This window comes from Triticum urartu, chromosome 7A, assembly GCF_056163025.1.
Source record: "Triticum urartu cultivar PI428250 chromosome 7A, HENAU_Tu73, whole genome shotgun sequence".
In the NCBI taxonomy this organism is placed as follows: Eukaryota; Viridiplantae; Streptophyta; class Magnoliopsida; order Poales; family Poaceae; genus Triticum; species Triticum urartu.
Genome location: NC_141879.1, coordinates 524,765,839 through 524,774,646, shown reverse-complemented (window position 1 = coordinate 524,774,646; position 8,808 = coordinate 524,765,839). Strand labels below are relative to the sequence as shown.

Below are 8,808 nucleotides of genomic sequence, written 5' to 3'. Positions count from 1 at the left end.
CATCTTAAAGTTCATCGCCACCAACGAATCCACCTCCGACGCTTGTTCCAACTCCCACACCCAAATCATCGACATTGCCACCATATGGAGCAGAGAAAACATCTCCGGAACTGTAGCACGCACCGGCCGACGCAACCATTCTCCTCTTCAAGAATTCTCTTCTTGCCATATCATGCCATGTTTGGGTGAGATCTTCCATGTCATTGCGGTTCATTGACATGATCTTGTTCTCTTCGGCGAGCAGTTTGGACATGGCTTTATTTTCTGCAGCGCGTGCTCTTCTCTCCTCAATGGCAGCTTTGCGCAACCCATCTTCCTTGAGCAATTGCCACTTTTCTTGCTTCTCCTTTGCCTTCTTCTCGGCCAACTCTTTCTTGATCTCCAATGACTTCAAAAACATCGACTCGTTTGATTGCACCATGGCATCAATCTTCTTCCTCAAGTTCGGTGCTTCTTGCTCTCTTTTCATCTTCTCTTTAGTCTTCTTGTCGCCATCGGGCTTGTGCAAATTTCTTGGACCATAATCATCCTCATCTTCATCCATGTTTGTAAGTGAGCCTCTCTTTGGTGGGTATTTTTTGTCAATCAACTTCCACTTCTCGCACTTTTGAAGCAACTCCCAACAATGCTCTAGTTTGAAGAATTTGTCTTCCGAAGCTTTCATCTCCTTGTATCTATGTTGAGCAATCTTGTCCTACACAATATGAACAAAGTGATGCAATCATTTCCCATGATGCAAATATGATGATGCACAACTTGAACAAGGGCAAAACAAACTCACATAATCGGATTCCACGGTTCCACTTGGAGGTGCATTGCGTACTTGCTCCAAGCAAGCTGCCCAACGACTGCACATAGGCTTGATATTCTCCCAACGCCCATGAAGCGACCGAAATGTGTGTGGAGTCCTATTGGGATGGTTTACCATAATGCGGAAGTATTGATCTTCGATCCTTTGCTTTTCCCAGTTCTTGTTTGCGATTGCTCATACGCTTCCGCTTCGATCTCCTCCAATTCTTCCTCACAATTATGATCGTCCACGCCGCCCTCCGTTTCATTGTAGTCGAATGCGGTGAACGGGGCTTGATCAATGTCAACGGCGTTGGTGTCCAACAAGTTCACGAACTCGGCAGTTGCATTGTTTAAACCACCGCTATAGTGAACGATAACAAGTCACGAGCTATCGCAAAAAAGGCGAAAAATGAAAGGAAATCGCCATGACCGAAGACGCATACCTTCCGGCCATTTCGTCGAGCACCTCGCTTGCGGGGGAAGCAACACTGTTGAACAACATCGCTGGGGCACCTCTTTCCGGGATGGTGTGAGAGGATGAAGAAGGCGGCTTCTTTGTAGCAGGAATCTTCCTCCGCTTTACGTCGGCGACCTTGCCGACCTCCTCCGCCGCCGGCCGGGATTGCGCTGCGGCGTTGGCGCCTAGAGCGCATGCCTTCGCGGCGGGGGCAGCCGGATTCCCGCCCTGCACGACCATGTTGCCCTGCCGCTTGCGGGCAGGCGCGGCGTTAGCTTGGGCGGCGGTGGGGCCAACATGGCCGGCGACGAGATCCGCCCGAGGGGAAGGAGCGTGCGCGACCTCGACGGTGACGGGGGACAGTAGGGAGTCGTCCATGGCGGCGAGGGACGACCGGGGAGAAAGCACCGGAGCATGGGAAGGCGGGGCAATGGTGATGAAGGGTGAGGGGAGCGGGAAAAGGCGCGCGGAAATGACCCTCCCGCCAAATCTCGCTACGGATAGGGGCTGAGCTCGGGTCGGCCTCCCAGCCCGTGAAACTAGAGGTTGGGGGAAAAGATTTCCCGCGTCCCACAAAAAAATTTGCGGGCCGGGGCAGAATGCGGGGTTTGATCGGGCAGGTTTTTCCGTCCCGACCCGCACTTTGACGGTTATTTTATGATCCGGGACGGGATGCGGAGTTCATTCCGCCTGATTTTTATGAGTTTAAGGTTTAAAATGGACCTTTTTCGGGAGGTGGGACTGCGAGTGGATAAGGCGTGGTCCTTTTCGTTCGGTCAGTCGCAATCCAGTCCGAACGCTTGCAAACAATGACGTGTCAGCCTACGTTCAGTGATTCGTGCAGGAACAAAATAAACGGTGATGAAGCAGTTCGGCCCGAGTTGATATGGGAATCCCGTCGCCGCCGAACCCGACCTGATTTGGTATTGGAAGCACGGCCTACCGATGGAATCCATCAACATAAATAGCAACGAGGTGCCATACAGAAAAATTGCACAAACAAGGGTCGACCACCGATCGACTAGTCGCGACACAACGATGGCAGATCAAGCGATCACAGAGATGTCCGTCGAGGCCAAGCGAGCGGAATTCGAGTCTGGCACGGCGGCCGACCCGGGGAACGATGAGCTGTGGCGCCGCTTCGTCAAGTTCGAGCTGGAGGAGGGCGGCGGAATCGAGGCCGCCCGCGCCGTCTACGAGCGAACTCTCGCCGCACTTCCCGACGGAGAGGCGCACATGTGGGGCTGGTTCCGGACGGAGCGCGAGTTCGGCGACGTCGACAGCCAGCGGCGCGCGCTCCAGCGGTGGGCGCGGTGGGCGCAGGCCCCCTCAGGTCCAAGTTAGGCTGGAGGGCTTACATGGAGTTCGAGATCAAGAACGGCGGCGAGGTGGAGCGCGTCCGGGCCGTCGGGGAGGCGCTCCTCGCCACCTTTCCCATGGATCCTTTTGCGTACCTGATCTACATCAGGGCTCTGGCCGCTCTATCCCGGCACGTTGAAGCCGACGCGCTGGCACGCCGCGGCGTCAAGGAGCTGTCCGCCTGCTGTCGTGCGCATGATGGGTATATTAGGATGTTTATGCCCAAGTATTTGAAGAGGCTCAGGGAGGGGCGGAGCACCGCGTGGGAGGAAGATATGCTTAACGATTAGCTTTTCTTGTTGTTGAGATATGTTGAATGGTTATTTCTTTTAGGAAACTCTTGAATAATTAGCTGTTGCATAAGTACGTACTATCTTTAAAAAAAAAGCTGTTGCATAAGTACGTACTATTATATTGTTGCTTGTCACTTCTTTTTCTTCACGATCTCAATGTATCGCTATTGACAGACTGAAGCAATTGGAGTCGAGAAAACATTTCTTTTCTCAACCTTTCACACCATGAAACATAATTCGATTTGATTCCATGTTTTGATCGCCCATGTTTTGATCAGTATTGGCAAGCAAACTTAACTTGAGTAATAAGTTGTGTAAAGAACATATGCATGGCCAACCGCAAGAGCGAAGTTTGAGTCATGACAAAAAACAATAGCATTCGTTTTCGTCATCAACCGAACATACGCTTTGCCATCACTAGTTCACCTCTTCGTCCTCACCGTATCAAAAAAAACCCAGAGATGAAAGGAAGGAGAAAATAAGCTTAGAGCATTATGCGTTTCTAAAGTATAGGAAAATAAAAGTGCGGTATGCTGCTCTTCACTCGTTAAATTTGGATTTCAAACTTGGAAGTATCTCTGCTATTAAAAGGGATCTGCCGTCGTCGTGATGGTTCAACCAGCATCCTTTTCACCTCGTGCGACCCCGCAAAAATAATGCCCTACGATTTCGTAAGAGAAAAAAGATCTGGCCCTGCGCATGCTGTTGAGCGGAATACGGACGAGAGAAAAGAAAATCGTAAAACAAGCCCACTTACGGATGCACGACTCTGCCAAAGGGCAACTGCCGATTTGCCGCGATCCACTCACGCACGCATAGACGCCCCTCGCGGCATCTCCTCCCAATTCTCTATCCGGATCCTGTCTCTCTGACGAGAATGTCGCCGCCGCATGTGCGCCCGCCACTCCGGCGCATCCACCGCAACCTCCCCTCCTCTCTTTGCATGATGCCGCCGCCACCCGCGCCCTAGCCTGCCCCATCTTCCTCCACCACGGCGCCACCTCGCACCTATGCCCGCCGCCAGGGGCTGCGCTCGGATGCCCCGATGGCGACCACGACGACGGCCTATGCCCTTGGCAAGCTCAACCCGGAGCACTCCTCCGCCATGACGTCTCTGGGATGGCAACCCCGTGGCCAGTTCCCCTCGCCGACTACCACATCGCCCCCTTTCACCCGCGGCAGAGACAATGACACCGATGTCAGGATCAGGATCTATGCTTGCGACCGCGTCCGTCATGACCCACAATGCTCACATGGGACAATTGAGCCGGTGGTGTCAAGGAAAAAAGGTGAACTCCGTTCTGGTCCAGACGTCCAGTTCAATGACGATCAGCCCCTCAATCTCTTCTCCCCAGCAAATTAATATCCACGAGGTTTTGAACCCCAGCAAATTAGTATTGCGTATGTATAGTAAAAGACAATCTCAGACTGGACTCATAGTTAGTGAAAAAGAAGTATTCGTCATTTTCAGGAAGGGAAATCCATAAAAAAATACACCATATCAATCAATCTCCCGGTCAAATGTAAGATGTTTCTTTTCCTTCGAGAGATGTGTTTTCGAATGATCATGGTATTTCAGCCGTAAACTTTGATCATGGTGTAGTGAGGCAAGTCACAACATAAGGCTTGATGTTCATCTTGGGATGGTGCTTGACCTGACGCTAATTGTTTAATGCTGGATTATGTGCAGGACAAGGAGCATACTGATTTTTCTTTACACCCCGGCTTCTTCTGCGAGGAATTTGTGTTCACTTTATGGCTGGTCGTTGGGGTGCTGGATGATGCGCAGGCGTAGGTGAACGAAGAATTTGCAAGATAGTTAGTGTAGATCCTTTTCTCAATCACTTATACACGAGCAGCCTACATATCCAATATTGTGTAGTTTTGATTTTTGTGTGCTAACAAATTAGGATGAAAATTCCTCCATTGAAAGTGTACATTGGTCGAATACTAATTTCGACCAATAATTTGTAGCATATATTATTGAAAATACAACGGCAAACATATTATGAAGGTTACGTAGTTTGGTGAGGCATGTATCATTAGTACTAAATTGTCAGTGAGAGCTACCTCTGTACTGTAGTATTTTTAACCAAGATATACTTTTTGTTCCATTACCAACTAAACATGGGTTCATATGTTACTAGAAAACAAAGATGCAGCTGAAAAAATCAGGAAACAAATATGTGTTGATGAGATATCGTGACACATATATAAATATATTGCTTCTGTATTATCTCCAAATAGTTTTATGATTTCAATGTATGCCTATGCCTATTTCTACCAGTGCCCTTCGAAGTTCTATCCATAGCTGAATCTAAAGGATACATGAAATGAGAGTGCTGGTGCCTGGTAACTAACAGTGATGCATGAAGTTACTTGATAAAACCATAAATAGGTGTGTAATCCTTCCCTGTATCCATGCATTTCCATGCTGAAACCAGCTTCGAACGGGTACATTTAAATTCACAGTATCCATGCATGTCTCAGCTGAATCCAGTGTCATTAATTGGTTTGGACTTGGCCATATAATTGGATGTCAGGAAATATCCTTCCCATCGATCGGAATACTTATTGTTGACATGACTGTTAATATTACCGGTTTCTATTGTTTCTAGGAGCTGCAAGGCGGCGGTCATTCTGAAATATCTAGGATGTTTGTACTCTTTGTAAAGAGGCAATACCTGACAGTGTTTCGATAATTCATTTTGGCCTGACCATGTATCCTGCTACCTGTTTTCTGCAGGTAAGACAATAATCTGAAGATGCGTTCTCGCCTTTTGCCTAGGTCAGGCTTACGTTTTTGTCCCTATGACTCAAGATTGTTGGAGTAGCCATCTGTAGATAAGAATGTAAAATGAATGTGCTGTACATGAAGGCGAAGCTAATGTTTGCTTGCTACTTTTTTTTTTGCGAATGTTTTCTTGCTACTTCAACAATGTGTTATGTAGCATTCTATTTGTTGTGTATTCATTGAAAAAATTTGATGGCACAATTTTTGTATTTTGATCCTTATCATACCGGACCAAATTATCTCGTCAATGCTCCACAATTCAGAACTTGTGATATGACATCAAATTGGAAAATGCTCAGCAAATTTATGATCTCCTTTTCCTTGTCTTGATTGGCAACAAAACATTTGTGTGTTTCTTGTGATACTGCACACAGGTTCATCCTTCCAGTTTAACCAAAAATAGATTCCTCTCTAGATGTACAATTCTGTCCGATGAATAAAATGTGAGATGACGAGGGTAGTGGAGCACAATTGTAAGATTTAAATGCTGCCTACGGGTGTGGTGTAGCGGCTCATTGCCGTTAAATGTCATAGTGTCAATCTTGTTATCGTATAATGCTCATCTCATCGAATTGTATTTGTTTTCATTATATTGATGCGTTAGGGCATTGCTAATTGTTGCCAAGTGACATCTATGGTGCCAAAAGGCACTTGTAGTTTGAGAAACGAAACAAATAAGGTTGGACGAAGAAGGGACACATCAGAGAGAAATGCGAACATGCACAGCGGGATGGAGATATATAGGATGTGATGAATAATTGCTTGCTATAGCGGAGAGACGTGGAGTGGAGCGGAGCCAAGTGATGAGCTGAGATGAGATGTGAAAGAAAGATGAAGATTTGCAACCGAAAATAACATGGCATGATTTGAACTGCACGTGCATGCACTGCAAAATGTAAACAACGAACTGATTATATGTTGCACTGCAAAATGTAAACAACGAATTGATTATATATTTTTATTGTCCGTGGCAACGTACGGGTATTGGACTAGTATAACATAAAAACAGAGTAGCTTGCAGACAGACGTCTACACGCACATGCCAAGCCTGTGTAGACTATTGCTTGGGTTCCACATCGCGCGCCCGTCGCCTCGATACAAAGGAGCACACTACCAGGGAGACGATGGCGGCGGCGGCGGCCACGGACCCGATCACCGCGATCAGTATCACCCACCACGGCGTCCCCTTCTTCTTGCCGTCGGTGTCGAGCCTGTCCACCGTGAGGTCCCAATCACGAACACCGACGAAGATGTCGCGGACTCTGGCGGCGAAGAAGCCGACCAACGCGGTTTGCGTGGTGCCTTGGCCAGCGAGGGAGAGCCGCGCGTCGAGGAGCGCTCTGGCTGGCCTCGGTTCCCCACCGGCGGCGACGTACACGCGCACTACGTGCTCGACGGCGTTGTACTCGACCCACACGGCGCGGCGGCCAGGCGCCGCGGTGCCGTTGGGCGTGACGGTGACGTTGAGGCCGACGCTCGGAGACTCTGGCGCGTACGACCTCACCGTGCCGACCTCGACCGCGGCGAGGCCGTCCGTGGCGTTCGGCGCGGCACCGGCGGCCGAGCCGTTAGCGCCACGGAGGCCCAGGGGGTTGTTGAGCGTCGGGAACCTGTCGAGGAGGAGGACGAAGGAGACGGGAGGGGCGGCGCTTTCCACCGTGAAGCTCGTGTTGAAGGACGCCTCCCGTGTCGGCAACCCGCCGGCGCCGGCGCGCCAGACGTCGACCATCTTGGGGAGCAGCAGAAACCCCTCGGACACGTTGACCTCCGGAAACAGCTGCTCTGGCCTGAAGAGGAGCGCTGCCGGCATGACGACGGACATGTTCGTTGCCACCCAGAGGCTCTCGGTCGTGGTGGCGTTGAAGACGGGGAAGCTGTGGGACTCCACGTCCGCCGCCGCCGGCGCCGCCATGATCGTGGCCGAGCAGAGCAGTACTAGTACTAGAGCTAGAGCTGACATATTTGCAGCTTATGGTGATACGTGTACGTCTGTTGTTTGTGATTGGGTACTTGGGTATTCGGGTAGAAGCATGCACGTTGACGTTGTGAGGGGTTTTATACAGGTTAGGCCTAAATGCTGACAAAGTCAAGAAAGGACAACAGGAGCAGTATACTGGTCAAACATAAAGAAGAAAGGTCATGTGTTTCCAGCTGAAACGCAGGCGATGTACACAGGCGTTAAGAAATCATCAATCAAGATAGGAGTACACTAGTGGACTAGCTACAATAATTTTACAGTTTTACTATTTTTCAGTCATCTGTTTTTAAATTCGTCTCATGTCGTTTTTCTGTCCGTCCGATCCACGCGAATCTCCGCGCGTCGTACGCCCTCAGTCTCGCGTGAACCGGGTCGATGTGTCGTGAATTTTATTGTTGTTGTTGGGTTTTCGGGTTCACTGGTTTTCCGCCCTCAGTCTCGCATAAGTGTTTTTTGAATTTTCTATTCAGTCGATGGGGCGAAGGGCGGCGGCCTTTGTCCTAGCCGGGGAGGGGATTGGAAGGGGTTGGCCGAGGCGGGCGGAGACGGCGGAGGGAAGGGGCCTCCTCACCGGTGATTAGCGGTTGGTCGGCCAAGCGGAGATGGAGCGTGGGGCTTGATTGCTGGAGGTGTGCGTCACAGAGATGGCCGCGGGCTGGAGAGGAACTCAGCGGAGCTCCCCGTCATGCTCGCCGCCAACAAGCACCCATGCTGGGGGAGGTAGTATTTGCCGGCGTCGGTGGGGCGCAAGGTATACTTCCGTCTCCCTGTTGTCCTAGGTTTGTCCAATTTTTTGTTTGTTCTATCTGATCTGCCTCTTTCTGTGTTTGATTCAGTTCATCGTCGTGGTCGCCGGGCATAGAGCCATGTCGCAGGGGTTGTTCAATTAGCTGGTTTTTGGGTAGGAACGTTTTGCGATAGCTTAGTTCACATCTGCGATTTTGAGTGGTTCATGAGAAACGATCCTAAATATTTTGCAGCCACCTATGCGTGTGTGTCAGTCAATCCCCAAATTTCATCGCCAAGTCTGGCTCGTTGTTTTTCTAGATCTAGATCTCCGGTTCAAAGAAGTATTGAGTGTCAATTTCACCACTAAACAAAATATTCCACTAAGGGCATCTTCAACAGTTTGTAT

The 8,808-nt window shown here is 49.7% G+C and overlaps 2 protein-coding genes across 2 annotated transcripts; one reads left to right on the top strand and one right to left on the bottom strand.

Annotated features, from left to right (window-relative positions):
* Nucleotides 1–3,720: 3,720 nt before the first annotated feature.
* LOC147960258 (uncharacterized) lies at nucleotides 3,721–5,105 on the top strand. The gene is made up of 4 exons (XM_087533237.1): nucleotides 3,721–4,255; nucleotides 4,373–4,424; nucleotides 4,505–4,508; nucleotides 4,592–5,105. The coding sequence occupies exons 1-4, from the start codon at nucleotides 3,947–3,949 to the stop codon at nucleotides 4,698–4,700; spliced, it is 474 nt and encodes a 157-aa protein (XP_087389363.1). The 5' UTR covers nucleotides 3,721–3,946; the 3' UTR covers nucleotides 4,701–5,105.
* A 1,534-nt stretch (nucleotides 5,106–6,639) lies between these two features.
* On the bottom strand, nucleotides 6,640–7,836 carry LOC125523496 (uncharacterized). Its single transcript, XM_087536114.1, has one exon. It carries the CDS (start codon nucleotides 7,653–7,655, stop codon nucleotides 6,753–6,755), a length of 903 nt encoding a protein of 300 aa, XP_087392240.1. The 5' UTR covers nucleotides 7,656–7,836; the 3' UTR covers nucleotides 6,640–6,752.
* Between the last annotated feature and the right edge of the window lie 972 nt (nucleotides 7,837–8,808).

Coding starts and splice junctions, on each gene's coding strand:
- LOC125523496 (XM_087536114.1), bottom strand. CDS start 7,655: ATGTCAGCTCTAGCTCTAGTACTAGTACTGCTCTGCTCGGCCACGATC.
- LOC147960258 (XM_087533237.1), top strand. CDS start 3,947: ATGGCGACCACGACGACGGCCTATGCCCTTGGCAAGCTCAACCCGGAG. Junction 4,256..4,372: donor CCCTCAATCTCTTCTCCCCA/GCAAATTAATAT, acceptor CGTCATTTTCAG/GAAGGGAAATCCATAAAAAA.